The sequence below is a fragment of the Esox lucius genome, chromosome 16, assembly GCF_011004845.1.
Source record: "Esox lucius isolate fEsoLuc1 chromosome 16, fEsoLuc1.pri, whole genome shotgun sequence".
NCBI classification, from domain to species: Eukaryota; Metazoa; Chordata; class Actinopteri; order Esociformes; family Esocidae; genus Esox; species Esox lucius.
In genome coordinates this window covers 21,624,500-21,644,907 of record NC_047584.1, presented here as the reverse complement: position 1 = coordinate 21,644,907, position 20,408 = coordinate 21,624,500, and the positions used below count along the sequence as shown (strand labels likewise).

Below are 20,408 nucleotides of genomic sequence, written 5' to 3'. Positions count from 1 at the left end.
AGAACACTTCATAACCTTTTGAAACCTCTTATCCCTAGCATTGAAATTGTGCACAGGTCTGTGATGATAACAGGTCTGTGATGATAACAGGTCTGTGATGATAACAGGTCTGTGATGATAACAGGTCTGTGATGATAACACTATCTGCAGAATCTTTACTGGCCAAGGTAAACACTGTCTAGCTTTATGTATGACCATGACACTGTGGTTTATTTAGTTATTAGAATCTTATTGTATTTATTATATTCTTATAGAAAAAAATGTCTTATCATTACATAAATAACTGTTCAGTTCACATTGCATTTGTTTGGAATCAGTTCCCTTTCTTTAAATATATTGCTTTTTATGTAAACAAAATAATGTCGTTTTTTATTTAAAATATCAGTTTGTTGTAAAAACACGTTGTTGTAAAAACATTATCACTTATTTTATATATAGTATTTGCAGACTTTATTTTCCAATTAAACATTGACACCAACATTATTTGTGACATGTACAACCCTGTTTTCAAAAAAGTGGGACACTCGGTAAAATGTGAAGAAAAACAGAATGCAAAGATGGAAAAATAGTTCAAAGACAACATCAAATGTTGTTACTGAGAAATGTTCTTGTTTCTTGAAAAATATATGTCACCTTTAAATTTGTTGCAAGCAACATGTTTATAAAAAAAGCTGGGACAGGGGCAACAAATCAATGGAAAAGTTGTGTAATGCTAAAAAGAAACCTGGTGGAACGTCTCACAATTAATTAGGTTAATTGGCAACAGGTCAGTAACATGATTGGGTATAAAAAAAGCATCTTAGCGAGGATGAATCTTTCAGAAGTAAAGATGGGGAGGGGTTCACCACTCTGTGAAAGACTGTGCAAGCTAATAATAGAACAATTTATGAATAACGTTTCTCAATGTAGAATTGCAAATAGTTTGGGGTTCTCATCATCTACTGTACATAATGTCTTTAAAAGATTCAGATATTGAATGGCCGTGATCTTCGGGCCCTCAGACGGCACTGCATTAAAAACAGACACGATTCTGTCACTGCATGGGCTCAGGAACACAACCAGAATCTGTGAACACAATACATCGCTGAATCCACAAATGCAAGTTAAAACTCTACAACGAAGAAACCATATATAAATAAGATCCAGATCCAGATGCTGCTGTCTTCTCTGGGCCCAAGCTCATTTAAGGACTGAGGTGAGGTAGAAAACTGTCCAGTGGACTGATAACCCTAACCCTTCTTTTTGAGAAGGATTAGGGTTAGGGGTAGGGTTATGAAATGAAAAATATGACCAAGTAGACCCCGAACTGTTGAGCAACTGAAATCCTATATCAACCAAGGAAATATATTTCATTTCAATACTACAAAAACTGGTCTCCTCAGTTCCAAAAATGTACAGAGTATTGTTAAAAGGAATGTTGCCACACAGTGGTAAACATGCCTCTGTCCCAACTTTTTTGAAACGTGTTGCTGGAATCAAATAAAAAATGGGCATGTATTCTTCCAAAAACAATACAATTTCTCAGTTTTATTATTTGCAATGTTGTCTATTGTACTATTTTGAATTAAATATAGAGATAAATGATTTGCACATCACTGAAGTCTGTTTTTATTTGCATTTTATGTAGTGTCCCAACTTTTGGAAACAGGGTTGTAATAAAAAAAAGAAACATTATCTAGTACTTTAGCTGGTCACCCCTGTGAGTTATATTACATCCCTTTTTGGTTGCAGTCTGCATTATCAGGGCTGATGAACTCAAAGGATGCAAACTCACAGGTCTAACGTAAACCGAAACCTCACTAGCCCATGACGGACTCGAATGCCTCCAACAATGGATGTTCAATCAGTTGTTTTTGCATTGATGATGTGCTACTGTATAATGCAAGCATATTGCGGTAGACATCCGAGTTAGTGATTGTAGCATGAAATGCTTCCAAACTAAACAGTTTTGGCATTTTTCTCCAAGTCCACCAGGACTGTCCTCAATGTTCCTGGCTTCAGTGCAATGATGTATAGAACTAAGCCTTGAGGCAGTACATTTTAATCACAGATATTTTGTAATCAAATTGTTCCGGGTACTCAATGAATAGTTACAACCCTAATAATCACCCAAACCTTTTGAACACAGTGTTGCTTTAATGTATGTGAACCTCTAGATTTTCTGTGTTCCCCATGAATCTTTATTTAATCCAGACTGATGTCCTCTCAGTACCACTGCCTGATGTCCCCTGACCTCTCCCTTCCTCTCAGCATGATGGGATTTATATTCACTAGTAGGGTAACCTCTCCCTCTCAGCATGATGGGATTTATATTCACTAGTAGGGTAACCTCTCCCTCTCAGCATGGTGGGTTTTGTATTCACTAGTAGGGTAACCTCTCCCTCTCAGCATGATGGGTTTTATATTCACTAGTAGGGTAACCTCTCCCTCTCAGCATGGTGGGTTTTGTATTCACTAGTAGGGTAACCTCTCCCTTCCTCTCAGCATGGTGGGTTTTGTATTCACTATTAGGGTAACCTCTCCCTCTCAGCATGGTGGGTTTTGTATTCACTAGTAGGGTAACCTCTCCCTCTCAGCATGGTGGGTTTTGTATTCACTATTAGGGTAACCTCTCCCTCTCAGCATGGTGGGTTTTGTATTCACTAGTAGGGTAACCTCTCCCTTCCTCTCAGCATGGTGGGTTTTGTATTCACTAGTAGGGTAACCTCTCCCTTCCTCTCAGCATGGTGGGTTTTATATTCACTATTAGGGTAACCTCTCCCTTCCTCTCAGCATGATGGGTTTTGTATTCACTAGTAGGGTAACCTCTCCCTCTCAGCATGGTGGGTTTTGTATTCACTATTAGGGTAACCTCTCCCTTCCTCTCAGCATGATGGGTTTTGTATTCACTAGTAGGGTAACCTCTCCCTCTCAGCATGGTGGGTTTTATATTCACTAGTAGGGTAACCACTCCCTTCTTCTCAGCATTGTGGGTTTTGTATTCACTAGTAGGGTAACATCTCCCTTCCTCTCAGCGTGGTGGGTTTTGTATTCACTAGTAGGGTAACATCTCCCTTCCTCTCAGCGTGGTGGGTTTTGTATTCACTAGTAGGGTAACACATCTCACAAGGTTTCAGTCTATTGTGTTGCTTTAATAATAGTAGAAAGCTGCATCACACTGTTGTAATGTTTTAGTTTAGTAGAAAGGTCTAAGACACTATACACTATTAGCTATATGTAGCCTATTTTTTGGTCACTGTGACTTCTGGTGGGTATGTGGTTTAGTGCTGAATTGCCTGGCCCCAAATGGCACCGGCCTATTGCTTTTACTGCCCACAATAAGGTCTGGTCAAAAAGAAGTCCATTGTATGGAGTAGGATGGAGGATAGGGACTTGAAATAGGGTTTCATTTGAGACGCTAGGCGTTATGGCAGTGTTATGGCAGTGTTATGGCAGTGACATTAACTGTTTCAGTAACTAAATTGTTACTGGTAGATTGGAATGTCTGAGTATGAAGCCAGCCAGCTGGTGCTTGAACGCTGTTTTCTCCCAAAGTAATTTCCTGTTGTAATTACAAAGAAGCGGCAACACAATAGCTGTGATGAGGAGGCAGAGAGAGGGATGGAGGGAGGCAATGGGCCAGGTATAATCCCTGTCTCCTCTCTTCACGCTAACTTCTCAATATCCAAGCAGGGGTAGAGTGGAATATTAAACAGCACTACTAGTGAATGCTTTAGCCTGTAGTCTGCATGTGAGCCAGGCTGGAACTTCCTACATTTACTTCTCAGATAGACATGCAGTCAGACAGACAGACATGCAGTCAGACAGAGAGACATGCAGTCAGACAGACAGACATGCAGTCAGACAGACCGACATGCAGTCAGACAGACCGACATGCAGTCAGACAGACATACAGACAGACATGCAGTCAGGCAGGCAGACATACAGACAGACATACAGACAGACATGCAGTCAGGCAGGCAGACATACAGACAGACATACAGAGGGACATGCAGTCAGGCAGGCAGACATACAGAGAGACATGCAGTCAGGCAGGCAGACATACAGAGAGACAGACATGCAGGCAGGCAGGCAGACATGCAGACAGACATGCAGTCAGGTAGGCAGACATACAGACCGACATGCAGAGAGACATGCAGTCAGGTAGGCAGACATACAGACCGACATGCAGAGAGACATGCAGTCAGGCAGACAGACATACAGAGATACAGAGAGACATGCAGTCAGGCAGGCAGACATACAGACAGACATGCAGTCAGGCAGGCAGACATACAGACAGACATACAGAGAGACATGCAGTCAGGCAGGCAGACATACTGACAGACATGCATTCAGGCAGGCAGACATACAGACAGACATGCAGTCAGGCAGGCAGACATACAGAGAGACATGCAGTCAGGCAGGCAGACATACAGACAGACATATAGAGAGACATGCAGTCAGGCAGGCAGACTAAACGGTGTGTCTGTTAACATATGCTCCCATCTCAGCTGTAGACAGAAACAGTAAACATATTGAAATGCATGAATAAATGACACATCCTTCTCCCACTGTCTCATCTCCCATCCAAGAGAGTTTCCTTCCTCTGTCTTTCTCAGCTTCACTGCTAATACAGAGAAGCAACAGCTTCAAAACTCCCTCCGCCCTGAGAGACCAGCAAGGCTGTGTTTTATGTTTCTCCTCCCTCCCTCCTGTCTTCCTCCCCTTCTCCTCCCCTCTCTCTTCTCCCAAACTCCTGGAATATGTTAGAACTTAGAAGCTGGCTATTTTCTTCAGCCTAACAAGTCCCTGTTGTGTTATTTTCTATTTTTCGTGTTGCTGAAATTACAAACTTTTTTTGTTGTTGTTTTCTGCCCCGGTTGTTTTCTCTCTCCCCCCACGTCCAATTTGTGCTTATGGACTTTCCACTTTTCAACCACTCCCAGGAGGCTTGGGATAGTTCAGGATCCAGGCGTGTCTTCTATATGTCTCCTTCAACATGTCCTGTCACTAAGCCGTTCTGTTTCCTATCACACCGCTCAACCAGGAAGTTCTCAGCAACACCGAGGGGTTTGTAGAAGAACACATTCACTGGACTACAACCAGAGTTAAGCTAGCACACGCCTTACGTATCACAAGGGGTCACTAGAGCGTGACGATTCAAGGCAACTCTCATCCAACACTAATCCCAGATGGTGCTTGGTGATTTAGAATTTTGGCCAGAACTCCTCGCTGCAATAACAATTTGGGACCCTGGAGAACGACTTACTACTCTATTCATTGTTCCGGATGTATGTATATATATCCAAGACAACCCAGGGGCCTTATTTTTCAAAGTCTGTGTGCACAAACTAGGCTTAACTGGTTGATGTTTGTGTTTAACTTGATGGGTAGCTGTGTGTATCTCCATTCAGACTTCACATCATGCATGAGCACAAACTAGTGGTTAAATCGTCGTGTTATTTTTAGGGGAATTAAGATTAAATGAACTATCTTGTGTTCATGGATTGTAAAGACACTGCATATCAGCTTAGTGTGTTTGGAAAGTATTAATTGCCACTTGTTCCACAATCTAAAATAGCTTCAAATGAAAATTTTCTTAATATTTACACAACATACCTCATAATAAGCCCAAACCGGATTTTGTGTCTTTTTCAAAGTTATAAAAGCAGAACTATCAAATTTACGTTCAGACCCCTTTATTCAGCACTTTGTGGAAGAACCTTCTGGCAGTGATGACATCCTGGGGTCTTGGGTATGACGTTACAAAAGCACACCTGCATTTGGGGAGTTGCTCCCATCCCTCCATGCAGATCCTCTCAAGCTCTGACCGGTTGAAAAGAGGATAAAACTGCACAGCCATTTTCAAGCCTCCAGGAAAACCTGAAATTGCAGGAAATGCTGAAATCAACATGACTAGTTTATTCCTGCTACTCTAGGCCTAGGACAAATATCACCATTATACCTCTGCATAAAGATCAATGAAATGCATTTTCAAAGTGGGATTGTAACACTCGTTTGTGTGTGCAGAAATATTGTACAGTTTTGATTAATCAGTAGAAAGCATGACTATACGTTTTGTTCGCCGATTCGCTAACTCCTGTTGGCTTTGATGGGTACCAAATCCCCAAATCTCTATGTGCGCAAGAATTTGGTGATAAATATAAACCCCTTTGATAGATATTTTGGAGAACCTACTCCAGTAAAGGGGCGCGGCCACTGTAATACGATGCCATTGATGTCTGGGAATGGAAGGAATAGGACCAGACCAGTGAAACGGTCTGAGCCTCAGAGGGCTTCATGAGACCTTCCTGTCCCTGCGTCCCTCGCTCCTCTTCTGTGTCTCTCCGTCCCTCTCTCCTCCTCTGTGTGTCTCCGTCCCTCGCTCTTCCTCTGTGTTTCTCCGTCCCTCTCTCCTCCTCTGTGTGTCTCCGTCCCTCGCTCTTCCTCTGTGTTTCTCCGTCCCTCGCTCCTCCTCTGTGTGTCTCCGTCCCTCGCTCCTCCTCTGTGTGTCTCCGTCCCTCGCTCCTCCTCTGTGTTTCTCCGTCCCTCACTCCTCCTCTGTGTGTCTCCGTCCCTCGCTCCTCCTCTGTGTTTCACCGTCCCTCACTCCTCTGTGTGTCTCCGTCCCTCACTCCTCCTCTGTGTTTCTCCGTCCCTCGCTCCTCCTCTGTGTGTCTTCGTCCCTCGCTCCTCCTCTGTGTGTCTCCGTCCCTCTCCTCCTCTGTCTCTCACTCAAGGAAGCATCAATAAGCAGATGAATCAGAGTAATGCTGCTGTGCTCCCCCTGGTATTCCCCCCGGTATTCCCCCTCTTTCTACATTAGCATGCAGACGCACAGCGTAGCGTGGCATATTCAGGGCTGATTAGATAGCTGGCCTGCTTCAAGGATGAATCCTCCCCTATGGACTATCATGCACAGAAACAGACAAGTGTGTGTGTGTGTGTGTGTGTGTGCGCGCGCGTGCCTGCGTGCGTGCTTTCGTGCGCGCGCGCACGTGTGTTCAGGTCTTTCTGTCTGTTGGTCCATTCAATAGTAGAGATATTGCTAATTAAAAGTTACAATCATGTGCGATAAATGTCCAGGGGAGTGTGTGCGTGTGTGTGTGTGCGTGTGTGTGTGTGCGCTTGTGTGTGTGTGTGTGTGTGTGTGTGTGTGTTATCCAGGTCAGTTTGTACATGCGGGCACCCAAAATCCCCCTTCTGCAGGCCACTAAGGACATTTGCTCCAGCTCAGGACTTTGGTTTAGGGAAAACGTACGAAAGGGCGTAGAACTGCAGTTACATTAAGGTTTACAGTTTAAGGTTCGGTTATCAATGTTAGGGGTTCTGTTTAGAACAAGGCACCATATTGTCATAGTCCATAAATCTGTGGTCAAAATATTGCCTTAAATGAGCAGTAGGATCCGTTCAGAGTGCAGCCCTCCCCCTCCCTCCTGATAACTCACATTGGTACAAGCCTGTCAGGACCACTAGAAAGTATTAAACGGTCTTCCCTGTACTGCAGTGTGATCTCACTTTTACCTCTCACGCTTTCTGTCCGTCCTTTCAATCTATCTCTCACACTGCCTCATTGATTCCGTCACAAAGGACTGAGTAGCCCCAACTTTTCAGGGTTAAGGTTAGGTAATGGGTTCTAAAAACACAGGGTTGAAATAGAAAAAAGCCCAGCCCCCTCCCAGCCCACCCTGGACTCCAGTACTTTACCAGTCAGTGGTACCCTCTGACCTGGCCTAACCGGTGAAGACCTTGGTTTTCTCAGGCCGGAGACCCGCGTGTTCAGATCTCAGTCGTGCTAAATCCAGGGGTTTGGAATATTTCCCACCTCTAGATGGCAACCTTGTCACAAAACCTGTTTGCTTAACAGGACAAGTCCTGATGCTTCATCTCCTCTTTGTTGTTTACTGTAGCAAATTAGTGTGATTGAATTTCCAACCAAAGTAGGAAGTGTTTTACTCGCAGGTGATCCCTCCCGGAACTTTCTGTCAATATCTTTGTGTAGACACAGCGTTTCACACCATTAAAACCTGCATGGTCAGGAAAATGGATTATGATGCTGATACATGGATTTAGATCACTGCCCTGCTCTATTGCAGTAATGTCTGATTTAGGTTATTTGAAACACAATTTACGCCTTACATTCCATTACCTTACCTGTCCTTCTGTCTCCACCACCAGCCCCAATGTAGGGTTAAGTTGCCTGTAGAAGCTGATCTTGAGTCAGTTCATAATTTCCCCACAAATTGTTAAGGACATCCTCTAATAGTAGTGTTAGGTTTTTACATAACGAAGACCGGTCTGTCAGTTAATTTGAGCATTGGGAAAAAGATTTACTGCATAAGTTGTGCTTTGCGGGTTTGATTGAATTGAGCCCCTGGAGTGCAGTCATTAACAGTCCAAATAGTTTGATCCGTCTTCCTGTATGTTTTCTGTGAAAGGCTCCTATGTTCTCCTGGCCCCGCCTGCGTGATGCAGACCCTGTCCTGCGCTGTGAGATGGCTTCCACAGGAGAGGTAGTTGATGCACGCACATGCCCAAACACACACACACACACACACGCAGAGCTTGTTTGCCGTCACACATGCACATACTGTACATTACACACAGAGACACACATAGACACCCCCATTACACATGTACCCTCAGATTATGTACACACACACACACTAGAGCAGACACATAACAGTTTTTTTCATCTTTGCAGGTGGCTTGTTTTGGACCAAACATCTACTCCGCCTTCCTCAAGGCTATGCTCTCTACTGGCTTCAAGTTGCCTACCAAAGGCATCCTCATTGGAATCCAGGTGTGTATCTTGTGTGTCTGTGTGTGTCTGTGTGTGTGTGTGTGTGTGTGTTAGGGATTAAAAGGTTCAGTACAAAGACCTCTGTTCAGTCTGCGCTGTGAGCCAAATATGTTAAATAAAGAAATAAAAACATTAGGCCTATAGGTTATCGCTACCACTGTGTTGTGTGCCTATTGAGTAAATCGAATGTGTCGAAACCAACATGTCAGGCTGTTATTTTATAACCACCCGAGCCTAAGCACACGTTGTAGCCCTAATCAAAAGCGCGGGTCAATAAAGCAGATTGAGGGCATCCACAATAATCCAGTTCTGAGAAACGTTGGTTTTATTGTAGATTACTACAGCAGTGATGATGGACAGATAGTTCAAAGATAGCCCAAGCAGCTGTCGACACCTGAGATCTACATTCGTTCCACCGGAGCCAGATGTGAACGACGCCAGCGTTGTTTCTGCAGTCAAGCAGACCTTGGCGTGATTCTGTTGTGCCATCGAGATTAAAAGAGCAATAGGTTCAATCGAAAGCTGCGGATAATGTGAAAGTGCTGGAGCCATTATAAAAATGTCCTTCTCTCCCCCGTTTCAGTCATTGTACAGGTAGTACCCGTGGTTTATTAGCAAATCTGAGCCAGTGTTGTAATTTCATTTGCCTATGCAGCCTGTGTTGCCCATTCTTCTGATTGACAGACCTCCAGGGTTACACAGTATAACAGTGACAGTTACATGTACCCTGGACCAGGAAATGACAAGTTGTCTGACATGCTGTAGGCCCCTCCCCCATGAAGGGGCACACACGAGCACATCTGGGGTGTATTCATTACACACAAAAGAGGCGAGGAGAAAGATGGAGGGAAGGACCTACCTGAGTTTGTCCAATGAAACATCTGTTGGATGAAACATAAACAGCAACAAAAGAATGTTGTCAGAAAAAATGCCCCCCTGTCAGAAACACTTTTCATACTTAATTTGCATTAAAAGAAATTCTGAGTACTCTTGCTGGTACTTCTGATAGCATTTTCATGATCTATTCCAGGGTTACTTTGGCATAATTTGCCAAATCTTTTATTTCGTTTAAGAAGCAGTTGTCATATGAAAACTGGTCCGAAACCTGACCCCAGAGTTGAAGGTTATCAATGGACTGAACACGGGGCTATGGACAATACAATCAAAATAACTGTGACATGAGACACGCTTTGTCAGACACTGTCTCTGCATCTGAGAGTAAGGTAGTATGCTGCCAATATCACAGCTCTCTGCGTCCTCATCCAAATGGATGGGTAACCTATTCTTATCAGAGATCGTTCAAGTATTTTTAAAATAGCTTAAAATGTACCGAAATTACGCCGTTTCATACTTTTGACATTTTGTCAGGAAATGTATCTCTGTCTCTGGTTTGCTGTGGTTCAGCGAATGCACAGCTTTTCCTCTACAGGGAGCCAGGTTCTCTTCTGTCTCCCCGTCTCAGTGGAAAAGCTGTGCGCTCGCCCTTTCAGGCGGCGGGCACATACATGTCTACAGAAGGATTGAAAGAACGGTGCTGAAGCATGAAGTCGCAGTGTGTGGTACGCAGCCCTAGACAATTTGGCCGGTTACAATTTTATTTATTGGCTTTCAGTTAATTTCACTGGCCTAAAGCCAACTGGCTAACGGAAGCACTGATATGTCTGTGTGCGTGGGAGGCGTTCGACAATGTAGACCTCCGGGTTAACAAGCCCCATTCCAATGACACTTCCATATTCCAAATGGTCTCAGAAATGCCCTCTTGCTTTTAAAACAAAGATCAATCCATCTCACAATTGTCAGAAAATACTTTTTTCTTCACATCTCTTTCCAAAGTGCTTTGCTCCGTAAAGAGCCATTTTCAGGTACATGTCAGATACCACAACAGAGTAGACGAAAGCAGTTAAAAAGATGGGTGTCCTAAATGACACCCTATTCTCCATATCCTATGAGCCTGGTTAGAAGAAGGGCACTTCATTTAAAAGGGGATGCCATTTGGGACACAGTTTAAAACGGTAGCTATTCCTCAAGTGTGTCAGAAATAGCTATTTGTGTGAAGCTAGTAAGATTAATGTAGTGTTCACATTTGTAATATGTTGCTAGCGCTCCTCAAGGAGCCAGTCTGTGGGGTTATGGGTTAGTGCTCCACACACACACACACACACACACACACACACACACACCAAGTGCCTCAGATCTGCTTCCAGCCAGCTACACTTAAGCTGAAAAGGCAGGGTCTGTAAAAGGCTGATGCATTCATATCATAAATGATCATCGATCCAAGAACTGGCCTCCCGTGGCTGTCACAGCACTTTTGATGGAAAGTTAAAAGTGTGTGTGTATACAGATAGGGAATGTGTTGAGAGAGGAAGGACTTACAGTATGTCTGAGGTCTTCCCTTTGTGTCTATGCTTTTCAAATGCATAGAGAGATGTGGATGAAAGAGCTCTGTATCTCCTCGTCTTCCCTGTCTCATCCCGTCGTCCTCCTTCCTCTCTCTCCCACCTCTCTCTGTTCGCTGCTCCTGTTTCCTCTGTCCTCTTTTCTTCTTCCCCATCTCCCACTTCTGTGTTTTCTTTACCTTCCCCCTCACTCATTCACCCATCCTTCTTTCATTTTCCCGGTCTTCCTCTCGGCCCCCCCTCGCTCCGCTGAGACTTTGCCCCAGACTAAGCTGTCGGTATGGGAGTCCTTTGAGGGCCAGATGAGAGCTGACAAAGATTATTTCTCATCATGGCGTCCAGTTCCACATGTCAGTGCGGTCCTGATTGGAGAATATGTTTAGCATTATGAAGGTCCAGTACCACCCTGGAGGTCTTGGTGCTGCTCAAACATCTAGAAAATACCTGATCTGGGAACCTGCCTGTTCTGTCACTTCCCATCGTCCTGCTTCAACATTATGGGACTAGTGGGAGTTGAAGAGGAAAAAGGCCTGACAGAGGAGATACCGTGGATAGACGAGAGAGGGAGGAACTGTGTTTATTTAATGTATCTCAAATTTAAATTATATTATGAGCTGAACCGGGAAGTTTCTAAAATGTTAGCATGTCTTTATTACTTTGTCTGCTTGGTTGGTTCTGGCTAGCTTATAATAATAATTTTAATTCAGTTCCAAAAGCTAATATTTAATTTGTTGGAGTGGATCTGTAATAGTAATATGGTCTAAAGGTCATTGTTCCCGATATTACTGCTGTTCTCTTCTCCAGTCAGGTTGCAGGTTGGGATGATTGCTGGTGTGAATTCAGAATCGCTCTATGTATGTGTGTGGGTGTGTGTGTGTTTGTACACCTGCATGAATGTGTATGTATGTGTGTGTGTGTGTGTGTGTGTGTGTGTTTGTACACCTGCATGAATGTGCATGTGTGGGGGTGTGTGTGTGTGTGTGTGTGTGTTTGTACACCTGCATGAATGTGTATGTGTGGGGGTCTGTTTGTGTCTGCAGGTCCTAGAGACGCAGTGGAAGGTAGTGTGAAATCAGCATTAGAGACCGAGGCTGTTTCTCATTTACTTTGCCCTCCTAATGATCAGCGACATGGGTGTGAATCTGACACGCCTTTAAAAACCTGATTACTTGGTCCTGGTTAACACGGTGTGACCACACAACTCTACGGTTGATCTGGCTACGTCTCACTGGGCAGAGGAGAAATACAAAGAAATGTTCCTTCGGGGTTCCAGGCTAACTTTTTCAGCTGATTGCACCAGCACATGATTTGGTGACATCCATCTTTTTGTCAGTGCATTGATATCAACCTGGCGTGTTGATATCAATGCACCTGCATCTGTACAGAAGAGGACTAATGATGATGAGCCACCTTTTATATTAACATGTCTACCCAGAGTTCAAAGTTAACTTTCTTCGTGTTGGCGCCATCTGGCAGGCTTTCATCTCGTGATCAATGTCAAGGCCAGGAAGGGTGAGCATCACTCACTGGAGTAAGAAAGATTGAAGATGGCAGCATGTTAAAATGGATGCACAAAAGTGGTGTTGCTAAATGTTTTTAGGAAAAAGAGCAGGAAGCAGTTATGAAGCTGAGATGCTCACGTTATTATACGACATCCACTGGTAGCGTTATGTGCATTGCTTGCCCATCAAATTAGTGTGTTCATGTTGTTGTTTACTTATTGCTGATTTCCTTATCCCAGATGGCCAACATGCCTGATCTATCATTTCTACTGCCCTATTCAAGACCCATAAATTGTGCTAAATATGTGTCTCATGCTTTGTTAGCATACGGTGTTGCCCTAACATTGAGATGTGTGCATATACTATAGTCAGTCCTAAAGGGCTAGTAACAGTCTAACCTATGACGTGGGTGGTTTGGGTCATGGGCTAACCTCTGACACTGCCTGGTGAAGAAGTCTTGGATGACTGGAGGCTTGGCCCGGGGTTGAACTCTTCCATTCCCAACACCCTCTGAAGCGCCTTGCAATTGAGGCCAGTGCCTTTGCCAAACCAAGTGTTGATGCCGGCTGTCTGGATGCTCTCGGTGATGCAGCTTTAGAAATTATTGAGGACGTGAGGGCCAATGCCAGATCATTTCAGCCTCTCAAGGGATAAGAGGCTCTGACAGGCTTCCCCCCCCCCAAATGCCTGGGTGTGTGGTCCACGTTGGTTTGTCCCTGATGTAGTCACCAAGGAACTTAAAGCTCTTTACCTGCTCCACTTAAGTCCAGTCGATTTGCATTCCCGGCCATTACCTTCACTGTAGTTCAGCTCCTTTTGTCTTGATGTTGCTGAAGAGGCTGTTTTCATTAAAACCACACTCCCTTGTTTCTGACCTCTATTGGCTCATTGTAAGCAGTGATCTGGTCCACCAAAAGGTGTTGTCAGCAGTTGTGGGTGAACAGGGACTAGAGGAGGTGACCAAGCACCTGGTCTGCCCATGCCCATGTGGTGGGGTATGGGTTGGAGAACATGGATAGGGATTGGTAGCAAAAATGTGATGCCAAACCAACCCATCTGCTCATGCCAGTCATTTGTTTATTGGAGAATGTTAATCTATGATAATCAAGAAGCATTTTGTTTATTGCAGGGGCTCATTTGGGTCAGACATCTCATCTCTCACTGGTTTGGAATTGTAATTTCATTTTTTATTTTTTTCTCCCATAGCATTCGTTCCGGCCCAACTTCCTGGCTACAGCACACCAGCTAAATGAAGAAGGCTTTAAGGTAATTCTCTCTCTCTCTTTCTTTTTTTTCTTTTTTTAGTGGAAGTTCAGTCACGATTTCTTATAGTTAGAAGGCTGTTTGGCCTGATAGTCAAAGCCCCAAGCAACACGACGCAGAAGAACTGAAGAGACATCATACCCTAACATTTGCTTTTCTCTCTCTCTCTCTCTGTCTGTGTCTGTTCGGCCTCGTTTCCAGCTCTTTGCCACAGAGGCCACCTCTGCCTGGCTCTCTGCCAACGATGTCCCCGCCACCCCTGTAGCATGGCCCAGCCACGATGGAGGAGATGCCAATCTGCCCAGTATTATCAGGTGTGAGGGTTAGAGAGGGAGGGTGAAAAAGAAAAGGGTGATGAAGGAACAAATGAGAAGAATAAAGGGCAACTGTGTGTTTTAGCTCCGTAGTAAAGTTTATTACAAGAGAGGATCACAGGGTGGGGGGGTCAGCCGGCCCGCCTGTTGCGCGGGACGTGTGTGTGTGTGTGATTGTCGACGGAGCACTTTGTGTCACCTTCGTTGTTGTGTGTTTGCTGGTGCTGAGGCCCATCCTTGTTCAGTCCAGCATTTGATCCTGATGCAGAACTGGCAAACGGGCTACAGATGCATAGTTAGCTTCAGACATGCTAGCACTCCAGAAATTTTTATTATTATTATACAAATCTCTGATGTGGTTCTCCTCTTCTACACTCACGTCCTCCACTTCTCTCCCCTCACATCCTCCTCTCATTTTTGTGTTCTATTTACTCGTGTGTGTTGTGTGTGTGTGTGTAGGCTGATCAATGAGGGTCACATTGACCTGGTGGTGAACCTTCCCAACAACAACAGTAAGTTCCTCCGGGACAACTTCCTGATCCGCAGGATGGCTGTGGACCACGGTGTTCCCCTCATCACCAACTATCAGGTACACAGGACACACAAACAGCACCGTCAATAGTTCAAGGGTTTTTCTTTCATTGTAGAAATATAGTGACAGCTATATATATACATGTGTGTGTATATGTGTATATATATATGTGTGTTTTTGCAAATATTTGAGTATATCTTTTCATATGATAACACTGAAGAAATGACACTTTTCCACAATGTTAAGTAGTGAGTGTACAGCTTGTATAACAGTGTAAATTAACAAAATAACACAACAAACAGCCATTAATATCTGTACCGCTGGCAACAAAGGTGAGTACACCCCTAAGTGTAAATGTCCAAATTGGGCCCAATTAGCCATTTTCCCTCCCCGGCGTCATGTGACTCGTTAGTGTTACAAGGTCTCAGGTGTGAATGGGGATCAGGTGTATTAAATTTGGTGTCATCGCTCTCACACTCCCTCATACTGGTCACTGGAAGTTCAACATGGCAAAGAACACTCTGAGGATCTGTAAAAAATGATTGTTGCTCTACACTTGGCCTATGCTAAATGGCCTATGCTATTAGAAGATTGCCAAGTCCCTGAAACTGAGCTGCAGCACGGTTGCCAAGACCATACAGCAGTTTAACAGGACAGGTTCCACTCAGAACAGGCCTCGCCATAGTCAACCAAAGAAGTTGAGTGCACGTGCTCAGCATCATTTCCAGAGGTTGTCTTTGGGAAATAGACGTATGAGTGCTGCCAGCATTGCTGCTGAGGTTGAAGGGGTGGGGGGTCAGCCTGTCAGTGCTCAGACCATACACTGTACATTGCATCAAATTGGTCTGCATGGCTGTCGTCCCAGAAGGAAGCCTCTTGTAAAGATGACTGGCCAAGCATGTCCCCAGACCTAAACCCTATTGAGCATCTGTGGGCCATCCTCAAACAGAAGGTGGAGGAGGGCATGGTCTCTAACATCCACCAGCTCCGTGATGTTGTCATGTGAAAGAGGACTCCAGTGGCAACCTGTGAAGCTCTGGTGAACTCCATGCCCAAGAGGGTTAAGGCAGTGCTGGAAAATAATGATGGCCACACAAAATATTGACACTCTGGGCCCAATGTGGACATTTTCACTTAGGGGTGTACTCACTTTTGTTGCCAGCGGTTTACACATTAATGGCTGTGTGTTATTTTGAGGGGACAGCAAATTTACACTTTTATACAAGCTGTAAATTCGCTACTTTTCATTGTAGCAAAGTGTCATTTCTTCAGTGTTGTCACATGAAAAGATATAATCAAATATTTACAAAAATGTGAGGGGTGTACTCACTTTTGTGAGATACTGTGTATATATATATGTATGTATATTTGAGTACAAATATATTGTGTCTCTCACTTTATACACTTCTGTTCAAAGTTTGTGGTCACTTAGAAATGTCCTAGTTGTCAAAATAAATGTTCCAATAAAATATCATGAAACTGATCAGAAATACACTGTAGGCATGTTAATGTTGTAAATTACTATTATAGCTGGAAACAACAGATTTTCAATGGAATATCTACATTGGTGTACAGAGGCCCATTATCAGGAACCATCACTCCTGTGTTCCAATGGCACGTTGTTTGCTAATCCAAGTTTAAAATTTTAAAAGGCTAATTGATCATTAGAAAACCCTTTTGCGATTATGTTAGCATCGCTGAATATCTTTACTGTACATTGTGTAATACATTGAAAACAAAATGACACAACGTTCAGTGGAAACCAAAATCACCAACCAATTGAGGGCTGGACTCAAACTCACACCGAAAATCTAAATAAACAACTGAAATCACAGGCTGTTCCAACGTGCATGAATTTCATCACAGCAACTCATAATGTGACTCGGTAGTGTGTATGGCCCCCACATGCCTATATGCTCTCCCTACAATGTCTGAGCATGGTCCTGATGAGATGGTGGATGGTGTACTGGGGGATCTCCTCCCCAACCTGGATCAGGGCATCAGTGAGCTCCTGGACAGTCTGTGGTGCTACTTGGTGGCGTCGGATGCAATGATACATAATGTCCCAGAGGTTCTCAATTGGATTCATGTCTGGGGAAGGGCCAGGGCCAGTGACTGGTGAGGGCCAGTCTGTGGCATCAGTGCCTTCGTCATCTAGGAACTGCCTATACACTCTGGCCACATGAGGCCAGGCATTGTCCTGCACCAGGAGGAACCCAGGGCCCACTGCACCAGCATAAGATCTGACAATGGGCTTGAGGATTTCATCCCGGTACCTAACAGCAGTCAGGGTACCGTTGGCTAGCCCCGTGGAGGTCTGAGCGACCCTCCAAGGATATGCCTTCCCAGACCATCACTGACCCACCGCCAAACCGGTCATGCTGGATGATGTTACAGGCGGCATTACATTCACCATGGCGTCTCCAGAGTTCATGCCTGCCACGTGCTCAGTGTGAACCTGCTCTCATTTGTGAAGAGAATGGGGCACCACTGGCAGTCCTGCCAATTATGGTGTTTTCTGGTGAATGCCAATCAAGCTGCACGGTGCTGGGCTGTGAGCACAGGTCCCACTAGAGGATGTCGGGCCACGCCCAACATCCTCTAGTGGATGACATGCCACCCTCATGGAGTCTGTTTCTGACAGTTTGGTCTGAAACATGCTCACCAGTTGCCTGCTGAAGGTTATTTTGTAGGACTCTGGCAGTTCTCCTCCTGTTCCTCCTTACACAAAGGAGCAGATACTGGTCCTGCTTCTGGTTTGATGCCCTTCTACGACCCTGTCCAGCTCTCCTGGTATCTCCTCCATACTCTTGATACTGTACTGGGAGACACAGCAAACCTTCTTGCTACGGCACGTATGGATGTGCCATCCTGAAGTAGCTGGACTACCTGTGCAACCTGAATGGGCTGCAGGTACGGCCTCATGCTACCAGTAGTGCCAAAGATCCTAGCTAATCTAGAGAAGAATCAGTTAGGAAGGATAAGGAGAGAGCAATTGTCTGCCAGCACCCCCAAAACCATTTCCTTTTTGTGGGTTGTCTTGCTGTTGTCTCTCTGGTGCACCTGTTGTCACTTTCATTTTCACCAAAACAGGTCACATTGATTCACAATCGCTTATTCTTCCTAAATGGACAGATTGATATCCCTGAAGTTTAATTGACTTGGTGTTATACTGTGATGATTATGTGTTCCCTTTATTTCTTTGAGCAGTGTATTTCTCCACTTACTCAGCTGTGCATTGGCCTCCTACTTTCTATTTTGGCTAGAGCCTGTTAGCACTGTTCTGTAAAGGGAGTAGTACACAACGTTGTACGAGATCTTCAGGTTCTTGGCAGTTTTTCCCATGGAATAGCCTTTATTTTTCAGAACAAGAATAGACTGACGAGTTTCAGAAGAAAGTTTGAAAATGTTAGCTATGTCTTGACTACAAGTTACAGTTCAACACTGGCTTATCTTCATGAACCTGACGCCAAGTTTGATGGGATAAAGTAAACATTGTTTTACAATTGCTTGAGCGAGGCTGTTTTTTTCCAGTATTAGTGAGCTAGCAGTAGCCATCATCATAAGCTGTATCCCTTAGTCATGACACCACCCTCTCTACTTAGAGAAAGGGTCACCTTGGGAGTTGTAGGAAATGACAACAGGTAATGGGAGCAGTCAGAGCTAGATATCTAGACATTTTTTTCCTGAATGTGTCTGTTATGAACTTGAGAACACAACAAAGCTATTGGCTAAAATAAGTGAAATGTTTTTCATGAATTTAATGAATTGAAATTCATCCCAACCCTGCACTTTTCCTGTCAGGTGGTCAAACTGTTTGCTGAGGCCATAAAGTACGCTAGTGAGCTGGACACAACCAGCTTGTTCCATTACCGCCAGAGAGATGCTGACCGCATTAAGGCTGCTGCAGCTGGACTGCTTGTCTAGAGCTGACCCCTCACCTCTCCTCATCTCTCCCGCCCTTGCCCATCCATTCTCCTCTCTTCCTCTTTCACCTCATCCCTTCTCTACTCCTTTTACCCTCTTTCCCCTCATCGTCAGAGCCCAGAAATCTGCAAAAAGGTGTCCTGCGTTATGCCCTAAAGAGTTTTATACAAAAGAGTTATTCTTGGTTGTGTCCCAAAAAACATTCCCACGGTAAGGGTCAGGCACCTAGATTCAGATACAACTAAGCCCAAAATGAGATTATTGGAAAATTATATTTTTCTACCCTGAATACACTGACACACAGTCACTAATATTCATTATTTTATTTGTAGGAGTACATGGATTAAAGAATTCCAAAAATAAACTAGCCTAATTCTAAAAAACTAGCCTTAACTGGATTCCTGATGATTTTAGTCAAATTATCATTGTTTACCTTAAACATTCGAGGCAAACCAGATTGAGACCATACCGAGAAAGAGCCCTTCTTTGTTTCTTCTTTGATTCTTTAATGTGGCGGGTACTGTAAAAAAGAAAGTTAATGAACCAAAACATATTTATTGGGGAAAACCACTGCTGTAAATTTAGCTTATAATTACTGTATTACGGCACACTTTATAGACATGTTTTAAAGGCTCAACATTTCACCTCTAGGAAATAGTGTTGGTTTGTGATCTCACAAAATCACATCCAAGGGCACTTCAGAAATGTTTCTTTCTGTTAGCATGGTTGTCGTTTCTCTTACTGTATATTGATATAAGGTCCCTTTTTACTGAAAACACTGAAAAAACTTTGAAACTGTTTGCCAGTTCTGAAGCCTTCAAAATGATTCTGCCTAGAAAATGTGACACTGACCTGGTAAAAGCAGCAGGTGGCCTCCTTTTGTCTCCGTCTAGGCATTTTATTCCATTACAATGAATCTACATGTTGAATGACCAACGTTTGTGTGTATTTATACTCCACAGCGATCTGCTGCTTTCAGCTGTTAGTCAGCATGATGTGTTTTACAAGTGTAGTAATGAATGATACTGGAAGTGACTGGAGAACCGCTACTAGTTTGGCTAACCAATATCATACCCACACTGCAGTCCAGTTCACTTGTGCTTTTTGAATATGGACTCTAGATGGTTCTATGGACCCAAACAGGAGTTTAGCTTTAGTGTTAGATTTAGAGTAAATACAATTTTGGTTAGGTTATAGATTAGGGTTAGGATTTAGTTCAAATAATGATGTTGAAGGGGAATACATTTGGAAATCCCAATTTCTAACTTAGTAAGCCTTATGAGGCAAATATCAAGAGACTAATTCTTCAAAATGTCTTTTAAAGTTGCCAGTCAACCTTACTGAAAGGTTTAGTTATTACCAGTTCTAACAGCTGATTAGTTGTATTTTATTTGCTTTTCCATATTTTGAAATCATGTAAGCTCAAACCGCTTTCCCTTTCTGCATTCTATGTACATACCAATCAAATAAAAATTGTATTCCCCATGTTTTAGTGGATGTCTATTTCTTTCTCAGGCACGTGCACAAGTAAAGCTCAACCTTTGCATGTGTCCCCTTTGCTACATAGTGCCTTTTTTTGGTTGACATGTCCGGCCATTTGAACTCTGCCATTTTCTCCAGTTTTAGCACATGCCTCTGGAATGGTCTGTGCACGGCCCGGTTCTTTCTAACATGTATTTTTACTTTGAC

General features: G+C 43.8%; 1 protein-coding gene across 1 annotated transcript in view; it reads left to right on the top strand.

Annotated features, from left to right (window-relative positions):
• The window catches only part of cps1 (carbamoyl-phosphate synthase 1, mitochondrial), a 57,363-nt gene extending 37,165 nt beyond the window's left edge, over positions 1 to 20,198 (top strand). Inside the window, exons 32-37 of the mRNA XM_013138000.3 lie at positions 8,418 to 8,492; positions 8,684 to 8,782; positions 13,890 to 13,949; positions 14,148 to 14,260; positions 14,720 to 14,849; positions 18,597 to 20,198. Coding sequence (XP_012993454.2) covers positions 8,418 to 8,492; positions 8,684 to 8,782; positions 13,890 to 13,949; positions 14,148 to 14,260; positions 14,720 to 14,849; positions 18,597 to 18,719 — 600 coding nt within the window. The 3' untranslated portion in view covers positions 18,720 to 20,198. The remainder of the gene's footprint in view (positions 1 to 8,417; positions 8,493 to 8,683; positions 8,783 to 13,889; positions 13,950 to 14,147; positions 14,261 to 14,719; positions 14,850 to 18,596) is intronic.
• Positions 20,199 to 20,408: the final 210 nt, after the last annotated feature.